This window comes from Eurosta solidaginis, chromosome 2 (assembly GCF_040869045.1).
Source record: "Eurosta solidaginis isolate ZX-2024a chromosome 2, ASM4086904v1, whole genome shotgun sequence".
Taxonomy (NCBI): Eukaryota; Metazoa; Arthropoda; class Insecta; order Diptera; family Tephritidae; genus Eurosta; species Eurosta solidaginis.
In genome coordinates this window covers 279,962,547-279,983,412 of record NC_090320.1, presented here as the reverse complement: position 1 = coordinate 279,983,412, position 20,866 = coordinate 279,962,547, and the positions used below count along the sequence as shown (strand labels likewise).

Sequence of the window (20,866 nt, the reverse complement as noted above, 5' to 3'; positions counted from 1 at the left end):
CCATAAAAACTTTATTAAGAAAAAACAAAAATTCAAATAGACCAAAAACTCCCGATAAACCAATTATTTTCAAGTCGGTGGCTTATGTACCGCAGCTATCAGAACGTTTAGCAAAATCTGACTGCTATGATAAAGAAACTACAAAAATTGCGCATAAACCTACGAACACTTTAAAAAACATATTTAACAAAACAAAATCGAAAATACCAATAATGGAAAAAAATAATGTAGTTTACAAGATACAATGTAAAGGCAATAGCGATGAAACGTGCAATAATATATATATAGGTACTACAAAGTCCAAACTCAAAACGAGAATTTCACAGCATAAGTCTGATTTTAAAATTTTGCCATCAAGTTAATAATCAAAAAACAGCACTCATGGCCCACTGTGCAGACAGCGGCCACACATCAAACTTTGATGAGACTAAAATACTGCAACAAGAACAACACTATAACAAAGGCTTCACACTAGAAATGTTACACATTATTAATATTCCGACTAACACACGACTGAACTATAAGAGCGACGTAGATCACAGCGCACATATCTACAAACACCTGCTCACTAAAAAACAGTACCATACTCCACGTCAAACAAAGCAGACGTGTTAAAAAAAGTAGGTATTTATGTGATATGTAAAATGCAAAATTTGTTTATTGTTATGTTTATTATTTTTGTTAGTTGCTACAATCCTGAAGATGATTGCCGTTGAGCAATCGAAATATATCGATTTAAAAGAAATAATCAAAGGGTGTTTTTAATGTTTCCATTATAAAACACGGACCTAAATCCAGCTATAAATACATATTTAAAGATAGAAGGTCGCCAAAAATTCATAGTTTATAAATTATGTTATACAGAAATATGTAAATTGATTTTAACACGTCGTCTCGTCGTCACGCGCGCTCGTCTTCAACTAACTAAATTCTGCTTTTTGAAACGTTCATCTCTCTCTATTGTCTCTCTTCGTCGCTTCACTCCCACATTCGGCCATCCTGTTATACATTCGCCCCGAATGTCGCGTCGATATCTTTAGCCCATCGCTTTATATATTCAGCAGTAGTTGTAGAATTAATAGGACCTTCAGAGTTGGAAAGCCTTTGTACATCGTATGAGTTGTTGCCTTTGATTTTCGTTATTCGGTAGGGACCAAGAAATTTTGGCTTCAGCTTTAGGCCACTACCGAATTGAGTACGGTTTATTGCCACCATATCACCGACTTTATACTGTTGTGCTGGTTTACGTTTGCGATCATATGTTTGTTTGTTCTCTCGCTGAATTTTCAGGATTTGTAACTTAGCTTGTTTACGTTGTTCACACCGTTTGTTGTTAAATTGTGCATTAGTTTCTTGCTGAATGAGGTCGAGTGTTTGGTGATCATCTTTAGTTCGCATCTTAATGCCGATTAAAAGTTCAAAAGGTGTCGTATTTATGCTTCTTGAAAATGTTGAATTTATTGATTTCTGGACTTTGTCCACATATTTATACCATTTCGTAGGATCGTTAATGCTAAGCTTAGATAAGACTGACACTATGATGGCGTTCAGCCTCTCTACTTGCCCATTAACTCTTGGCAAGCACGTCGTTATTTTGTGTAGCTTTATATTTTCACTATCACAATACGTTTGAAGAACGTTTGAAGAAAAAGCAGCACCTCTATTGGAAATAATAGTTGATGGATTTCCAAAAATCATACTCTGACTCCTCAACTTCGTTATAACTTCTGACGTCGTTGTCGACTTAGTGGGGTACAACCAGCAAAACTTAGTAAATGAGTCCACAATCGCTAAAATATGCTTATAGTTTTTGTTTGTGGACTCTAAAGGACCCAAAATGTCGATATGCAATGTATGCAATCTCTCCCTTCTGTAATGGATATAACAGACCGTCTTGTTTGCCCTGCTTGCGATTGCAAAGTATACAAGGCACGCAACAAGCAATGTGCTTTTTAATTTTTTCGTCGATGTTGGGTACAAAATAATTTTGGAAAATTAATTCTTTTGTTTTTTTAACGGAAAAATGATCTCTATCGTGAGCTTGGCTAATAATTTGGTTTTGCATACAATCCGGAACTACTATTAATTCGTTGTCATTATAAATTTTGTACAAAACGTCGGATTTTAAAAAATAATCATTGTAGTGATCTCTATTATTATTGAGTATTTCTCGAACTGCTTTTAATTTTTCATCGAGAAGTTTTGCTTGGCTTATTTTAATTGTAAGGTCGTTGTCGCGAATCATCATAACTGCATACCGACTGAGTGCGTCAACGTGCTTCATACGAGCTCAACTTCTATGCTCCACAACATAATTGAACTATTGTAAAAGTAGAATCCATCTGGCTATACGCGTGTATATATTCTTTTTGTCTAATGTTTTTGTGAAAGCGTTACAGTCCGTAACTAATTTGAATTTGATGCCTAATAGGTACACTCTGAATTTTGTTAATGCCTCCACCACGGCAAGTATTTTAAGTTCGTAGCTTGTGAATTTTCTTTGAGCTTCCGTTGTCTTTTTGCTCATGAAATATATTGGGTGAAGTTGACCGTCGTCGGGAAATTTTTGCAATAAGACAGCCCCAAACCCATCTATCGAAGCGTCAGTATGTAGTTCAGTTTCATATTTTTGATTATAAATGCCTAGGACAGGATTTTTGACCAACACCTTTTTTATCATATTAAAGGCTTGTTCTTGTTGATACCCCATTTCAAATGAATAATTCTGCTTAGTCATGTCGGTTGGAGGTTTAACAATAATGGAAAAATTGGGTATAAATTTTCTAAAATACCCTGCTAACCCTAGAAAACTGAGAAGCTGCTTCGGTGTCTGCGGTATACTATAATTGAGTACTGTTTCTATTATTTCTGGCGATGCGCGCAGCTTTTGGTTTTCAATAATGTAATCAAGAAACGTAACTTTTCTTTTCAGGAATTGACATTTTTTAATATTTTAATTTAATCCATAGTCTCGGCAAGTGTTAACTACTAACTCAAGATTTTCGAATGCCTGCTTCTCGTCTTTTGCCGGAATAATTACATCGTCGATATACGGTAATGCAATACCCTTACGTGTTAAATCCCGAAAAATTCCATTTATGTGCCTCTGAAAAACACCAGGTGAATTAGACAGTCCAAATGGCACTTTACAAAATTGGTACTGCCCATTTTGAGTTATGAAAAAAGTATACTTACGGCTGGATTCTGCCACAGGTACGTGGAAAAATCCATTTTTTAAATCTATAGTGCTGAAAATCTTGGCGTCTTGCAATCTATCTAGTTGACCATCTATGAGGGGAAGTGGAAAATGGTCTTTAATAATTACCTTATTGATTCGGCGAAAATCAATACATAGCCTGTGTTATTCGTCCTTTTTCTTTACCAAAACAACTGGACTGGTGAAGTCGGAATTCGACGGTTCAATAACTTTGTTCTTAAGCCATTCGTCAATTTGGGCATCAACGATAGCCACTTGTGAAAATGGTAAGCGACGTGGTCTAGAAAAAATTACGTTTGTTTTTAGTGTTTTCAAAGGTTTATAATTCGTGATCAACTCGCGCACTTTTTGCTTTGCTACCGCACTCGCACTAACATCAATGTCAAGTTCACATTCGTTTATTACCACGTCAATTTTCATTAAAGCTATTTTTTCATAACCCTCACTGTCCGTATTAGTCTTATTAATTTGCAAGCCGTCGCGATTTATTACTATTTCCGCTTTTAAGCATAACTCTTCGCCGAGAACCACTTCAATATCCATACACTTGCACGAAACTACGTAGAAAGTTAGATTGAAAGTTTGACCGTCTATTTGTATATCATGTTCAAAACACCCTTCAGGCCGTATTTTGTTTTGTTTCGCATTTTCACCAAAGCCAATTAAAGTTATATTACACGCACTTAATTTCGGCTTATTTAAGTTTTTATACACAGTTTCAGTTACGATATTAAATTTGCTTCCTGTATCGAACAACGCGACATAATTTTTGTCACCGATTCTTACGCTTTTATTAGTAAGATCACGTTTTACTACAATTTGACGGGTATTCGCATTCACTTTTTCTTTCTTCATTTCCATGCAATTTGCTGGATTTTTGCAGCTGTTTGATAAATTCCCTTTCTCCCCGCAATTGTAACATTTAATTTCTCTCTTTTCATTCTTTTTTTTCCGTTTTGGGAATTGAATCTTTCAATTCCAATAAATGGCAAGAGGACCTTTAAATTGCCTCTTAAATCGCCAGGTTAACAAACGTATAAGGGTAATATACTTGCAACATTTAGACGTGCATAAGCAGCTAACATATGTCGCAAAGTAAAAACCCGTAGCACAAATTTTTTCCTTGTAATTGTTAAATATATGGCTTGTTGCCTATTCTTCATGAATTATTTTTTTATGTCGGTATTATAATATCACTCCCATCCAGCAAGTGGTACCCCATCATGCCCAAGCCATTGGCCTCAGACATCCTCCCATTGTAATAGAAATATTAATATAGTCATCATGTGTCATGTTGAATTGTTAGCTAATTCAGCTTTTTGGGTAATTCTCAGTGGTGACTTTTTTTCTCTATGTAGATTATTAATTTTTTTAATTGATATGAAGATGTTTTCCATCCCGTTATTTGTCCTCAGTAGTGTTATATGTATTTTTGTAAAATATATATGAGGTAATCTCTACCCCTTTACATGTTCCGTTACTTGCACTTAGATTACAGCTCATATTTGTGGTTACTCATAAGTTGTGTAGATTTTTAAAAAATTCCAGCTGGTACCATATGTGATGATTTGTTTTCCTCATGTAATTATTAGTTTTTATACAATTTTTCATGTATTTGTATTAAATGTTGGGTAGAACTAATTATGCAATTAATTTTCATTTTACAGTTTTGATTGTAACTCCAATTGTAGAAATATGTTTAATTGTGAAGTTTTAATTGCAGAGATAAAATTATGTATATATGCCAACTTATATGTATTTTAACATAACCAAAAACTTTTTCTTTAGGTTTGACCATGTGAATATGCATGTGTATGTATCCATTTATATTTCAGCTCCTATTTGTGGCTACTCATGTGTCATGCTAATTTGTTAAATATTCCAGCTGGTGCCATAAGTGATAAATTGTTTTATTCATACGATTATTAACTTTTATAACATGTTTAATGAATTGGTACTAAATTTTGTAGTAAATGTTGGGTTGAACTAATTACGCAATTAATTTTCATTTTACAGTTTTTTAGCTCTGTTAGCTAACTGTGATACAGACATTTTTGTAGTTCGGTTATATCAAGTACATATTGTGTACTTCTCATCTTTTAGCTCCATTGTATCATACGAATATGATACTAATTTTTAAATTAAAGTTGATAATATTTTTTTATTTATTTGATTTTAATTATTCCGGATTTTTGCCCGTTTGCAGATTTTAATAATGATTTTGCCCGAAAGCTATTATATGTACCATCTTGTAGCTCCATTGAATCATACGCTACTAAATTTAAAATTTTAATTTTACACATAATTACAGTTTTAATAAAAGAAATTCTATATAATTAATAAAAATTTTAAATTACACACTGCACATTTTCTTTACAACACAACACATATTACTCAAGAAGCGTATTGTGTCTTAAATGACATGTGGCACAGTTCACTTGACTGGTGCACTTTGTTACCGAATGGCCAGCAGAAAGGCAGTTTATACACCCACGGCTGCTCTTGATTTGTTCAAACCGTTTAGTAGGCGTTAAACGTAAGAACTTTTCGCACTTTGCAATTCGATGTGCAGGACCTTTGCACATCTTACACGTAGGTTTGACTACGGTTGCACTTGCCTGATAGGACCCTAATCGAACATGTAATATGTATAACGCGAACATTTTTAAAAATTACGATGTTGCTACTTCAGCGATGTTTTTGCGATTTACTTTGGCCATTTAATTTTCCAAAGAACCTCTTTTCATTCTTTTGTGTATTGTTTTTCACTATTGCTTTGCCGTCTTTATTCGTGTTGCGTTGCCGCATATATTCGTAGAACTTCAATTTTTCTTTAAAGTCACTTAAATTTTTAGCACCATACAAAATTGCTTTGTTTGCATTCATATCAGCAATTCCGTCTATAACATACTGTATCAAAGCATCACTTTCAATTTTTGCTTGAGAAGCCATTTCTTTCATAAAATAGAAATATTCTTGGACACTTTCGCTTTCTTTAATTTTACGTTCGCACAGTCGCTTGTGTATAATAGCACTATTCGTTGTTGTTTTGAATTCATTTATTAATGCATCTTTTAATACGTTCCACGAATTTAGGCCTCTTTCGCTCATTACAAACAACTTTGCTACTCCGCGTAATGATTTTTTCGCAAAAACTAAAATTTGCAAATTGTCCCACTGCATTATTGTTGCTTCCTCTTCAAATTCTTGTGTCCACATTTCAATTGGAATCTTATTAGAACCGTCAAATATTCTTATTGAATCCTCTACGTCGCGCAATGTCATTGCGAATTTTGGTTTTTGATATGTAGCGTTACTGCTTATACCTACGTCGTTTGTATTATCGCATGTTTTGTTTACCTGCCTTATTTCGTCGTTTGCTGTTTGTGTAGGAAAACTGAAGTAATTTGTTTCTTCACCACGATTTATACTCCCTTCGTTATTGCTTTCAACATCGTTATCATTCTCTTTGTCGCCATCGTCGTTTACACCGTTTGTATCTTCATTCTCATCATCTTCGTCGTTAACTCGCTCAGAGAACAAATGATTTCGTCGTAGGTTCTTAAATATTTGAAGCTTTACATCAGCCACATCGTACTCAGTTTCCATCATATTGCAAATGGTTACTAGATCGGGTTCATTTAAATTTTTCTCAACGTATTCTGGGCCCGAATCGCGACATACGATCACGGATCGAAAACTATACGAAAGACAATTACGTGATACGTCAGACGTATGGGTCGATTGGCATTACCACATACGAAAGCTATCGTATCGTAATTCATTCTTAGTTCACAATAGATTTTAAGGTCCACATCACTGTGGATTTTATTTTTATGTCACAATAGATGTGGAAATGTCAAAATATTTAAAAATTTTAATAAACAAACGAAATTTCAAAATGGATGTGCACTTACTTTTCTATATAAGTTCAAGCGATAGTGAGGAAGATGAAACAGTAGCACGGAGGCTATTTAGAGATAAAAGTGATCCTTTAGCTATACCACAAACTGCGTAAGTATGTGGCAAATAAAGTTTTACAGGTATACAAAAATGTGTGTTCTGCAGATTCTTGAAACGATTTGGATTATCTAAAGAGGCTTTCCAGTTTGTACTTCATGCCTTAAATTTGAAGAAGTCGGATGCAAAAGCGGTTCCTTCAGTTCTACAACTAGCTGCCACACTTTCTCTTCTAGGAAGCGGCGGGTATCAGCATTGTGTCGGCAGTGATTATTTGGTTGGAAAGTTCCAGAGCACTGTGTCAAAGATAACATCCCACGTTATTCTCGAAATGGAGAACAAGTTGCGTCCACAAAATATACAATCTCATTTAAACGAAACTTCGGAATGCAAGCAATGGTTTATGGATAAATACAAAATACCTGGAGGTAGGCAAACGTTCAATTACATTTATTAAATAAGTTTTGAATTGAATATCTACTTTTACAGTCATCGGTTGCATTGATGGCACACACATCGGCTTGCAAAGACCATCTGTGGATGAGCATATGTACTTTAATAGGAAAGGATACCATAGTATCAACGCCTTTATAGTGAGTTGTTGCTCATTTTCTTTATTCTTTGTACTAACTATATAAATATTTTGGCAGATGTGCGATCACACCTATAAAATTTTGGCAATCAACTGTCAGTACGGTGGTGCGGCTCATGATTCCTTCGTTTGGAGGCATTCAGATCAACGACGAGTATTGCAAGAGAGGTTTGAAATTAATAGGCGGAGCAATGCGTGGCTTTTAGGTACGACAGTGTATGCTTTGTGGTTAATATTACTATTGTAATGACAATTTTCATTTTAACAGGTGATTCTGGCTATCCACTAGAGCCGTGGCACATAACGCCTTACCGAATTCCCGCCGATGGCTCCAGTGAATGATGTACACTCAAAAGCAAGATGTATCATCGAACGTACCATTGGTATTTTTAAAGGACGTTGGAGAATTTTAGGGTATGGCAATAGGGGTAGATACCATCCTACAAAAGTGGCACAATTTGCCAATGTGTGTGCAGCTTTACATAATATCTGCATACAGTTCAAAATTGATTATAACATACGAAGATATGAATCAGACCAAATCAGCGATGTTGACCCAGGCGAAGCCAACCATCTTACCACAATTGGTCAAACAATAAGAGACCAAATAAAACACTCTCTAATTAATTCCACGTAAATATTAAGAAAAAACATTTGTAAAAGCAAATAAATTAATTTAATTGTTTTTACTAAGTGCTAAGTATGTATGTTAAAATTAGAGATAAAATAAATGAAATGACTATTCGTTTAAGTGCTAAAATCACAAAAATTAAAAAAATTCAGCTATAAACTTTGTTTTTACTAAGTGCTAGGTATGCATGTTAAAATTAGAAATAAAATAAATGAAATGACTATTCGTTTAATTGCTTAAAATCAAAAAAAAAAATAAAAACAAGTAAGGAAGGTTAAGTTCGGGTGTAACCGAACATTACATACTCAGTTGAGAGCTATGGTGACAACATAAGGGAAAATAACCATGAAAATGAACCGAGGGAAAGCCTGGAATGTGTTTGTATGACATGTGTATCAAATGAAAGGCATTAAAGAGTATTTTATGAGGGAGTGGGCCATAGTTCTATAGGTGGACGCCATTTAGGGTTATCGCCATAAAGGTGGATCAGGGTTGACTCTAGAATTTGTTTGTACGATATGGGTATCAAATTAAAGGTATTAATGAGGGTTTTAAAAGGGAGTGGTGGTAGTTGTATAGGTGGTCGCCTTTTCGAGATATCGCCTTAAAGGTGGACCAGGGGTGACTCTATAATGTGTTTGTACATTATGGGTATCAAATGAAAGGTGTTAATGAGTATTTTAAAAGGGAGTGGGCCTCAGTTCTATTGGTGGACGCCGTGTTTGTACGATATGGGTATCAAATTAAAGGTATTAATGAGGGGTTTAAAAGGGAGACGTGGTAGTTGCATAGGTGGTCGCCTTTTCGAGATATCGCCATAAGGGTGGACCAGGGGTGACTCTAGAATACGTTTGTACAATATGGGTATCAAACGAAAGGTGTCAATGAGTATTTTAAAAGGGAGTGGGCCTTAGTTCTATAGGTGGACGCCGTTTCGAAATATCGCCATAAAGGTGGACCAGGGGTGACTCTAGACTTTGTTTGTACGATATGGGTATCAAATGAAAGGTGTTAATGAGTATTTTAAAAGGGCGTGGCGATTATTTCTATAGGTGGACGCCGTTCGAGATATCGCCATAAAGGTGGACCAGGGGTGACTCTAGACTTTGTTTGTACGATATGGGTATCAAATGAAAGGTGTTAATGAGTATTTTAAAAGGGCGTGGCGATTATTTCTATAGGTGGACGCCGTTCGAGATATCGCCATAAAGGTGGACCAGGGGTGACTCTAGAATGTGTTTGTACGATATGGGTATCAAATGAAAGGTGTTAATGAGCATTTTAAAAGGGAGCAATCCTTAGTTCCATAGGTGGACGCCGTTTCGAGATATCTCCATAAAGGTGGATCAGGGGTGACCTAGAATTTGTTTGTACAATATGGGTATCAAAAAAAAGGTGCTAATGAGTATTTTAAAAGGGAGTGATCCTTAGTTCCATAGGCGGACGTCGTTTCGAGATATCGCCATAAAGGTGGACCAGGGATGACTCTAGAATGTGTTTGTACGATATTGGTATCAAATTAAAGGTATTAATGAGAGTTTTAAAAGGGAGTGGTGGTAGTTGTATATGTGAAGTCGTTTTCCAGATATCGACCAAAATGTGGACCAGGGTGACCCAGAACATCATCTGTTAGATACCGCTAATTTATTTATATATGTAATACCTGCCAAGATTTTAAGGGTGTTTTATTTCGCCCTGCAGAACTTTTTCATTTTCTTCTACTTAATATGGTAGGTGTCACAACCATTATACAAAGTTTTTTCTAAAGTTATATTTCGCGTCAATAAACCAATCCAATTACCATGTTTCATTCCTTTTTTCGTATTTGGTATATAATTATGGCATTTTTTTCATTTTTCGTAATTTTCGATATCGAAAAAGTGGGCGTGGTCATAGTCGGATTTCGTTCATTTTTTATACCAAGATAAAGTGAGCTCAGATAAGTACGTGAACTAAGTTCAGTAAAGGTATGCCAATTTTTGCTCAAGTTATCGTGTTAACGGCCATGCGGAAGGACAGACGGACGACTATGTATAAAAACTGGGCGTGGCTTCAACCGATTTCGCCCATTTTCACAGAAAACAGTTATCGTCATAAAATCTATTCCCCTACCAAATTTCAAAAGGATTGGGAAATTTTTGTTCAACTTATGGCACTAAAAGTATCCTAGACAAATTAAATGAAAAAGGGTGGAAATTTTGAAATTTTCTTTATTTTTTGTATTTTGTTGCACCATATCATTACTAGAGTTGAATGTTGATATAATTTACTCATATACTGTAAAGATATTAAATTTTTTGTTTGTTGCACCATATCATTACTAGAGTTGAATGTTGATATAATTTACTCATATACTGTAAAGATATTAAATTATTTGTTAAAATTTTACTTTTAAAAAAAAAAAATTTTTAAAAGTGGGCGTGGTCCTTCTGGATCCTAATTTTTATTAAGCGTACATATAGTAATAGGAGTAACGTTCCTGCCAAATTTCATCATGATGTCTTCAACGACTGCCAAATTACAGCTTGCAAAAATTTTAAATTACCTTCTTTTAAAAGTGGGCGGTGCCACGCCCATTGTCCAAAATTTTACTAATTTTCTATTCTTCGTCATAAGTTCAACTCATCTACCATGTTTCATCGCTTTATCTGTCTTTGGTAATGAATTATCGCACTTTTTCGGTTTTTCGAAATTTTCGATATCGAAAAAGTGGGCGTGGTTATAGTCCGATATCGTTCATTTTAAATAGCGATCTGAGATGAGTGCTCAGGAACCTACGTACCAAATTTCATCAAGATACCTCAAAATTTACTCAAGTTATCGTGTTAACGGACGGACGGACGGACGGACGGAGATGGCTCAATCAAATTTTTTTCGATCCTGATGATTTTGATATATAGAAGTCTATATCTATCTCGATTCCTTTATACCTGTACAACCAACCGTTATCCAATCAAACTTAATATACTCTGTGAGCTCTGCTCAACTGAGTATAAAAATTTAAATACAAACGTGTTAAAGCTAACTTAAAATTTTAATTTCTTCTTTTTCTATTTACACTTATTCCTAGAGACTCTAATTCTAAATTTTTGATTTGTAAATCAAGTGCAAGTCATTCTTGATGCAGTTGATGCTTCTCCTCCTTAATGGTCAGCATCCTTTCTTGCACTTGCGAACGGTACTATTCCTGTCCACTGCGACCTCAAGTCCGGCTGCCTCTATAATCAATTCCTCAGTTGCACTGATGGGAATTTCATTATAAAGACCTCCTCCAGTTTGTCTTTTGGACAATTTGTTGTGGGAAAGCTTCTTCTTCGCCTGATATTTTTGATCCGCGAAAACCTACGAGCAAACATTTGTAAGTATCTTGGTTGCACTTTATATATATATATATATACCTTCCTCCACATTTTGGCGTCTTTGACTGGTGGCCCGTCAGCATTTAAACGCTTGGAAAGCTCCTCCCACAGTCTGTTGGACGTTGCTCTACCTTGTGCGGAATTGGGAAATTTATTTTTCGCCAATTTCGGGTGTTCCGCCATAAACTGCGCCATGCACTCTTGGTTTGGGTTTAGCTTGTTAAAATTCGTCCTTAAATAATAAAATATAGTTCAACAATAATATAAACACATATTTTGAGAAATAAATTACATTTTCTCTTATATTTGTATCAAATTTTTGTATATTTATATATTTGTACTCGTTTATGGTTGCCGGTTTGTAATCGAATAACAATACGAACGATCGAGTGCAATTGTCTCTCGTTCACGGTTGTCGCGATACCGATTTACGATCCACAAAGTACGTTCACGTATGTAGTAATCCAAAAAAGTGGCATTTTACGTGGCGGATCGTACGATCACGTATGTCATAATCCGAAAAACAAGTTTTTACGTGACGAGTTATACGATCACGTATGTAGCGATTCGGGCCCTGCTTTTTGAAACGTTCATCTCTCTCTATTGTCTCTCTTCGTCGCTTCACTCCCACATATATATGGATGATATATTCGTTTTTTCAACTTCTTTAGCTGAACATTTGGAAAGCTTACAGAAAATATTTAACAAATTAAATGAGTATAATTTAAAAGTTCAAATCAATAAGTGTAAATTTTTATCAAAAGAAACTAATTTTCTTGGGCATATAATAACGAATAAGGGTATTAAGCCAAATCCAGAAAAAATCAGTGTAATACAGAATTTGCAAATACCAAAGAACGTGAAGGATATAAAATCTTTTTTAGGTTTAACCGAATATTACCGGAAATTCATTCGAAATTATTCTCTTATAGCTAGTCCCATAATAAAATAGCAAAATAGATATCAATGAAAAATCGTATGTAGAAGCTTTTGAAAAATTGAAGAAAATTTTAATTAATCCACCCTTATTAATTTATCCGGATTTCAATAAAAAGTTTGTGTTGACAACAGATGCAAGTAATGTAGCCATTGGGGCAGTTTTAAGCCAGGAAGGAAAGCCTATATGCTTTGCGAGCAGGACGTTAAATGGGCACGAAAAAAATTACTCAACATTAGAGAAGGAATTACTGGTCAATGAAATATTACTGCCCTTATCTTTATGGTCGTAAGTTTTTAGTTCAAGCTGATCATCAACCTTTGAAATGGATTTATTCATTAAAAGATCCTAACTCTAAAATAATTAGATGGAAAATATTATTAGATGAATTTTACTTTGATATAGAGTATGTTAAAGGAAAGGAGAATATGGTGGCAGACTTTTTAAGTAGAGTTCAGTTAAACCAATTGACTTCGAATTTAATTCAAAACTCGATAGAAAATTTAAACGCAAAATTTTTTATAGTTAACAAAATTGTCAATAAATACAAAATGCAAATAAGAATAGTTAAAAATAAAAATAAAGAAAAAGAGATGCTTTTTAAAAAATATAAAATAGTATATGTTTCAGAAAATTATTTTAATAATACTCATTATTTAAAAGATTTATTTAGAAGGGAATTTAGAAAAGGAAAGGTCGGAATATATTCCGAAATTGGTGATAATATGTACGATGAAATTGAAAGGTTATTAATTGAATTATTTTGTAATAACAAAGATCTGCATTTTATAAAATGTACGAAAATTGCAAACGATATTGAATGTGAAGAGTCTTTATTGACGATCATTGACGATATTCATATAAAAGACACCATCGAGGAATTCAGGAAAATTATGAATAATTCAAATATATTTACTTTAATCCTAAACTAATTAAATTTATAAATAGATATTGCAATAATTGTAATATTTGTAATGAAAATAAGTATGATCGGAAGTCATTAAAAAAAAAACTCATTATTCTACAATACCTGATAAACCAAATTCAATAGTGCATATAGATATTTTTCAAATTCAGAAAACTTGTTTTTTAACATCAATTGATAAATTTACGAAATTAGGGACGCCACATAAACTTAATGATAAAAATATGGTGACAATTAAAAAAAAATTGAAGGAAGGATAGCATTTTTAGGAAAACCAAATAAATTAGTTATGGATAATGAATTCAATAATACATTAATAAAACTTTTTTGTAGAGAAAATTACATAGAACCCCATTATACTACACCGAATTCTCACACTGGAAACTCAGACATAGAAAGGATGCATTCAACACTACTTGAACATATAAAAATAATAAAACATAGTCAAAATATTGATGTTTCGGAGGAGTTAGTAATTATAGCTATACATTTTTATAATAACACCATTCATAGCACCACCAAGTTAAAACCCATTGATTTTATAAATAAGAAAGAACTAAATTTTGAAGAAATAAAAACAAGGATAGAAAATACAAAGAAAAAACAATAGACAGAATTAATAGGAAAAGAGAAGATAAAAATATTGAATTTAATCAACTGAATCTTTATATGAAAAATCCTACACTATTAGACATAAAACGGCAAAAAGGTTTAAAAAGTATTATTCCAATAATAAAAATAAAATTGATGTTGCTAGATTTCGAAGACCTTCAAAATCTATACAACCCAAATAATTATAATTTGAGAATGGTTTAATAAACAAGGCAAATTATATGTATGATTAAAACAATTGTTATAATAAAATTTATACTTTATAATACTTCTTGAAAATAAAATGAAAAAAGGTTTTGGGTTAGGTTAGGTTAGGTTGGGGTGGCTGCCCGAGGGTACACTTAGGCCAGTAGTACTAGGCCCGTTGTGATACCACAAAAAACACCGTTACCTTTCCTCTTCGAACCATTTTGAGGACCTGATGAAAGCTACCAGGTCCTTGACGTCATGCTCCACAACCTGACTCAGATTATCAAGAAATGGAGCTCCCAAAAAGCGCTGCCGTGCTCCGCTTAGTGCTGGGCAGTTGCAAATGAGGTGAACCACCGTTTCCTCCTCCTCATCCTCTTTACAACTCCTACAGCAACGACGATAAGGCACTCCTAACCTTTCTGCATGCCTACCTATGAGGCAATGACCCGTTAGTGCCCCCACAAGTATGTAAATTGTATCCCTTCTTAGGTTGTACACGTGACGGGATCTTTTAGGATCCCATTTAGGCCAGGTTCCTTTCGATGTCCGACACCCCGGTATTTGTAGCCATCTTTCGCCGGCTTGACGGTAGATGTGCTCTTTTAGCATTAGCTTGCATGAGGACAGGGGCATACCTAAGCGTTCTTGTCCAGGAAGAACCTGCTTGGTTGTACCCTGCCTAGCGAGTTCATCTGCAATGCAGTTTCCCTCGATATCCCTATGTCCAGGGACCCATGTGAGGTGTACACGGTTCTCTTGAGCCATCTCTTGAAGAGATCGGAGACAGTTTAGTGCTAGTTAAGAGTTGAACGAGTGGGAGCTCAAAGATTTTATGGCAGCTTGGCTGTCGCTGAAGATAAAAATTTTTTTGCCGACATTGTATGTCCCTATCCTAGCTGCGGCTTCCATTATGGCTGCAACTTCTGCCTGGAATACAATGCAGTGGTCGGGTAGTCTGAATGAGAGCTGGAGGTCAAGGTCCCTTGAGTATACTCCAACTCCAACTCTACCGTTTAGCTTGGAGCCGTCCGTGTATATGGAAATGCTGTTGCTCATAGCAACGCACTTATCCGACTCCGTCCAGTCATCCCTGCTGGGTATGTTTATCTTAAAGTTGGTTTCCGCAACTGTTGTGGTCGCACAGCGATCCGTGCTAGGAGGGAGAAAACTGTATTTGTTTAGTATACTTGAGTGTCCTGTGGTCTTGTTGTTCCAACACGACAACTCCCTTAGACGCAGGGCTGATCCAATGGCAGGATGTCAAGAATGACCTGAAGAGCTTCGCAAGGCGTTGTTCTTAGAGCCCCGCTTATGCTTATCATGCTGGATCTGTGGGCTTTACCCAACAAGTTTAGGTTTGACGCCTTGCTCAAGGCTGGCCACCATACGACTACCCCATACAGCAGTATGGGTCTGATAATCGCGGTATAAATCCATCTGCATATGTTGGGGGTGAGTCCCCATTTTTTGCCAATGGCCCTTTTACACGTATATAATGCAATGTACGCTTTCTTTTGTCGCTGAATAACGTTGTCCTTCCACTTCAGCTTTTTGTCTAAAACTACGCCTAGAAATTTGGCTTTATCTGCCAGGCTTAGGCGCACCCCATTTAGTTCTGGTAGTTTCAACGAAGGTATTTTGTATCGCTTGGTATATAGGACAAGCTCTACTTTATCGGAGTTGACGCTGAGTTCACATCGGGAAGCCACCAGGGAAACCTCTCGCAATGCTACCTGCATCAAGTCGCATAAAGTTTGAGGGAACTTGCCTCTGTAGACAATCGCTAGGTCATCAGCATATGCCACTACCTTCCCGCTCCCCCAACTAGTATCTCTTAATAGCGAGTTTACCGTTAGGTTCCATAGTAAAGGGGAAAGGACACCACCCTGGGGCGTGCCCCTTGCGACAAATCGTCTTATATCAACATTCCCCAGTGAGGAAAGCAGTTTCCTTCCCCTGAGCAGTTGATCAATCAGTCCCACTAGGGGTCTATTAACGTCCAGATCACTTAAAGCATTGTTAACGGCGTCTGGACTTATATTGTTGAATGCTCCTTCAATGTCTAGGAAGGCCACAAGACAATAATCCTTTTCGAACAAGGATGTTTCTATAGTAGAGACTAGGCTGTGTAGCGCAGTCTCCGCAGATTTACCTTTGGTGTACGCGTGTTGATAGCCCGAAATGAGATTCCTATCAATGCTTGTAGTGAGAAAATCGCTAACTATTCTCTCTAGGGTCTTGAGTACGAAGGATGAAAGACTGATAGGTCTGTAGTCCTTCGGCTCGTAGTGAGAGGCTTTGCCTGCCTTAGGAATGAATATGACCGTGGCGCTCCTCCATGCACACGGAATATAGTTCATAGCCAAACAAGCGGTATATATGTGCCGCAGCCAGTTGGCTGATAACTTCAAAAGGTAGATAAGTTGAGCGGGTACAATCCCGTCTGGTCCAGCAGCCTTAAAAGGTTTAAAACTTTTGACTGCCCATCTCACCCTCTCCTCAGTGATGGGTATATTCACAGCTTGGTTTGCTGCAGATACTTCCGGTGCGTTGGTCATATTTCCCGGGAAATGTGTGTCCAGGGGCAGCTCTAGAGTTTCCCCTTCTGTGCTGGTCTAGGTACCATTCGGTCTCCGCAGAAAGCTAATAGCTGTTTGCGTCTTAGAAAGCACGCACCGTAGCCTGGATGTGTCAACGACACTTTCGACTCCAGTGCAGAAATTTCTCCATGAAGTTCTCTTCGCTTGTCTCAGGACTTTTTTGTAGGTCCTTAGTTTGTCCTTGTATTCTAGCCATTGTGACCCGTTATCAAAGAATTTGGCTTTGTTAAACTGTTCTCTACAGGATTTACGAAGTAGGTCCAGATGGGACCACCAGTGAGGTTTACGCTTACCGCGTGGTTTTGGCAATGGACAGGCCTGTTCTAAGGCATTAGAAAATGCCGATGTGAAGGTTTCTACCAGACCCTCTAGCTCCATCGTTGATGAGGGGCGTGGGGGCAGTTCTGGTAGTTATCTTGCTAACAGCTCATTATGTAGTTCCCAGTTTGTATTACGTCGGTTACGTCTCGCAATGGGCTGATCGACGAAGAACTCTATCATTACTTCAATATACCGGTGGTCTGAAAAGGAATTTTCCTCAAGAACACGCCATTTTTTAACCCACCCATAAACGCTTTCGCTACAAATAGTGAGGTCAATAACCTCTCTACGGTTTTTAGTAATAAAAGTTGGTTCATTACCTACATTGCAAACTACAAGATTAGTTGTTAAAAGGTACTCAAAAAGTGACTCACCACGAGTGTTTATGTCGGAACAACCCCACTGCACGTGGTGGGCGTTTGCGTCTGTCCCGATTAGCAGATGGCCTTTGCTTGAGTCGGCCACCAGATCCTTTACCGTCTTTTGCGGAAGAGGTTCCTCTGCGTCGTACGGCATATAAACGGAGGCTAGCGTTAATTGGGTGCCTCCGCTTTCCAAGCTGGCCGCTGTAACGTCACCATTGCTATACTTAGGTAAGAGAAAGATATTTAGCTCAGACTTTACTAAAATGCATGTTCTCACTTTACCTTCATCTGCAGCTCGGATGAGCTTAAACCCAATGGCCCCCAATCCGCAAATCCTTGAGTTGTTCACCCAGGGTTCTTGGATAAGGACCACTCCGACGTCGCCTTTAGAAAGGCGACTGATGAGAGCAGCCGAGGCTGCCTTACTTTTGTGCAGGTTTATCTGGAGCAACCTCAGCATGAGCTTGCTCAGACTCCCCTGCCTCCATCAGCGTGATGTTGGGATCCTCTCCGTCGCTATCCAGCAGAGCATCCTCCATCGACAAATTGCCCAGAGCCCCTGCGCAGTTTGACGTGGCGAAAATCAGGCTTTCGGCGTCGTTGATTTCCGCTCCCACTTCGGGTGCCTCAATGTCCGTGTCCAAAGAGGCACTCGAAAGGGATGCGCGCTGTGTCTCCCCACGGTATACGTGAATTACGACCTCGCCGGGGCCGTAAAACACTCTTCCTTTGCTCCGTCTAAGGGGCTCGAGACCATCCTTATTCAGGGCTAACACGACCTGTCTCCTAGGTCCTACACCGTCCTCTACTTGGCTGACACTCCAGTCCTGCGTTGGGAGAGCCGGGTTCATCAGTTGCAGCATCCTGAGAATTCTCTCAGGTTCTGCTGGAACCGCTGGAACCCATGCCCTGACCCATGGCCGAGCCGGAATATCCTTCCAGTCGACGACCTTGATAATCTCCCCGGGATATACTTGTCCCAGCTTTGCGGCTGCTGCCTTGTACAGCGCAACAGACCTTGCGTCCTCCCAAGCGAGTACCTTGATTTGGCCCTGGTACCATCCTGCATCAGAACCTCGCGGCGAACTACCCGGAGACTCCATCAGCACGTCGAGAACGGCGTTACCGATTTCATTCCGGACGTACGGCCACTGGTCTTTAGGGATTGCACCACGGTCATTCCCTCGGTCCAGGTTTCCTATAAGGATCCGGCCCTTGGCTGCCTCGGCAAAGCTGGGTTTGGCCACCGCGGGGTGATTCTGGTGCCTTTTCGGCGGTAGTTTAATATCCTCATCGGACCTTTAACGCTTATATGGGGTTGCGCTTGTTGGCAGTAGAGCTCGAGCCCTTTCCACCGAATTCCTGGCGTTCTCTGACAGCGTTTCCAGCGGAACGCCCTCATACCTTGACAGGACTTTTGCAGCCCTTCTCTTGTTCCTGTGGAACGATCCCTTGTGGGACTCTTCTTGAGAAGGGGTCCGACCCGTAGTTGCCCTCGCGGTCGTACCCCCGGATGACGTCTTCTTTATAGCTCCTTTTTCCTTTGGCTGAGTGTGACCAGATCGTGGGACCCCTGTCACAGCCGTGGGGAGAACAGTCGCCGTACCGGCGTCAGACGGGCGCCCAGCATCAGCAGGCGCGTCAGTGTTCGCCGTTGCCAGCGCAACTACCTTCGCCGCCATACTGGTGCTTGCCCCCGTCCGATCACCTAGGACTGTGCTGACTGAGGTTGCCCTCTTGTCGTCCATGGGGAGCCGACCTGTCGTTTCCAACGCAGTCGCTCCCCCGATTAAAGTAGCTGTTGCGGCCCCGTTTTCCCTTGGCTCGGAGTGGCCATGTCCAGAGACCCCTGCCACAGCCGTGGGAAAAATGGTTGCCGTTCCGGCGCTTGGTCGGTGTCCGGCAACAGCAGGCGCGTCAGGGTTCGCCGTTGCCAGCGCAACTCCCTTCGCCGCCATACAGTGCCGACCCCCACCAAGTCGCTCTTCCCTTTAGCATTGGTAGAGTTGATAGCCCTCCCTAGTTCACTAGGGCGTATGGATACCAATGCTGTTATCCTTCTCCCTGTGGAGGAGGACGAAGTATCTTTTTTCTTGTTTTTTTATTCATCTTGTTCGTACGACCCCTTGCTAGACGAGGCCAGCTTAGGGTCAACTTATTGAAAGGGGGAAAAGTGTCGTCCACCGCGGCAGAGCCCCTTACCGCGGTAAGACCATTTCTACTCTCTGAGGCGGCCCGGTGTCAGAGAGGCTCCATACAAATACAGCCAGATTAACCTCCCGGCTGCAAACCATCCAATGGGCACGGTGCCGCATAACACCCTGGATTGGGAGGGGGCAGATCTTGGTTATCGCTCACCCTAGGACTAGGCCACCGCAGTCATGGAGATCCATATGAACCTGCATCCTACTGGGTGGCATAGTCCCGTGGTTAGCGACTAAGCCCTCGCATCGCGGCAAGATGTCTGCCCTTCGCGAGGGGAAAAAAAAAGGTTTTAAATTTGATAGTTGTTATTCTTATTTGAATGTTACACACGTTCAAATTGAAAATATGGATTTAAAATATATTTAATTATTTTAAAATTTGTTTTATTTTTTGTTAAACTTCGCGTTTAAATTTTCACGTATAAATATAAATTATTCGATGGGACTCGAATTTTAAGGAGGGGCGAGTTATATTAGAGGTGTAAATTGTACTTTGTGTTCTTTGTACTGTATTTTATGTTCATGTAATACCATTCAGTAATATTTGAATTACCTTTTGTTTTTGAAATGAAATGTAAAATAGTTTTTCAGTTTTATCAAGAATCTTTAAAAGAATTGAACATTATGTTTTATCAAATAAATTAATTTTACGGAATATAATCCTTTTAAAACTCATTTACGGAATATAATCCTTTTGAGTTAAGTACTTGTATGGCGATATCTCGAAAAGACATCCACCTATAGAACTAAGGCCCACTACCTTTTAAAAGACCCATTAATACCTTTCGTTTGATACCCATATTGTACGAACGCATTCTAGGGTCACCCCTGGTCCACCTTTATAGCGATATCTCGAAAAGGCGTCCACCTTTAGAACTAAGGCCCACTCCCTTTTAAAATACTCATTAACACCTTTCATTTGATACTCATACCGTACAAACAATTTCTAGA

At 38.2% G+C, this 20,866-nt stretch overlaps 1 protein-coding gene and 1 long non-coding RNA gene across 4 annotated transcripts in view; one reads left to right on the top strand and one right to left on the bottom strand.

Moving 5' to 3' along the window:
- The window catches only part of LOC137241040 (putative nuclease HARBI1), a 103,941-nt gene extending 95,395 nt beyond the window's left edge, over positions 1 to 8,546 (top strand). For 2 of the 3 annotated variants that reach the window (XM_067768197.1, XM_067768196.1), the window contains exons 2-6: positions 7,066 to 7,231; positions 7,286 to 7,605; positions 7,667 to 7,770; positions 7,828 to 7,975; positions 8,038 to 8,546. In XM_067768197.1, the coding sequence (XP_067624298.1) occupies positions 7,074 to 7,231; positions 7,286 to 7,605; positions 7,667 to 7,770; positions 7,828 to 7,975; positions 8,038 to 8,111 (804 nt within the window). In that variant the 5' untranslated portion in view covers positions 7,066 to 7,073 and the 3' untranslated portion in view covers positions 8,112 to 8,546. Of the gene's footprint in view, positions 1 to 2,887; positions 3,484 to 7,065; positions 7,232 to 7,285; positions 7,606 to 7,666; positions 7,771 to 7,827; positions 7,976 to 8,037 lie in introns of those variants that run through there. The other variant, XM_067768198.1, reaches the window with a different exon arrangement.
- On the bottom strand, positions 8,429 to 20,165 carry LOC137241041 (uncharacterized). Its single transcript, XR_010949890.1, has 5 exons — positions 17,994 to 20,165; positions 17,721 to 17,929; positions 12,052 to 12,446; positions 11,799 to 11,991; positions 8,429 to 11,742 (listed from the first exon to the last, which is right to left on the bottom strand). It is a non-coding gene; the product is annotated as an uncharacterized lncRNA (long non-coding RNA).
- Positions 20,166 to 20,866: the final 701 nt, after the last annotated feature.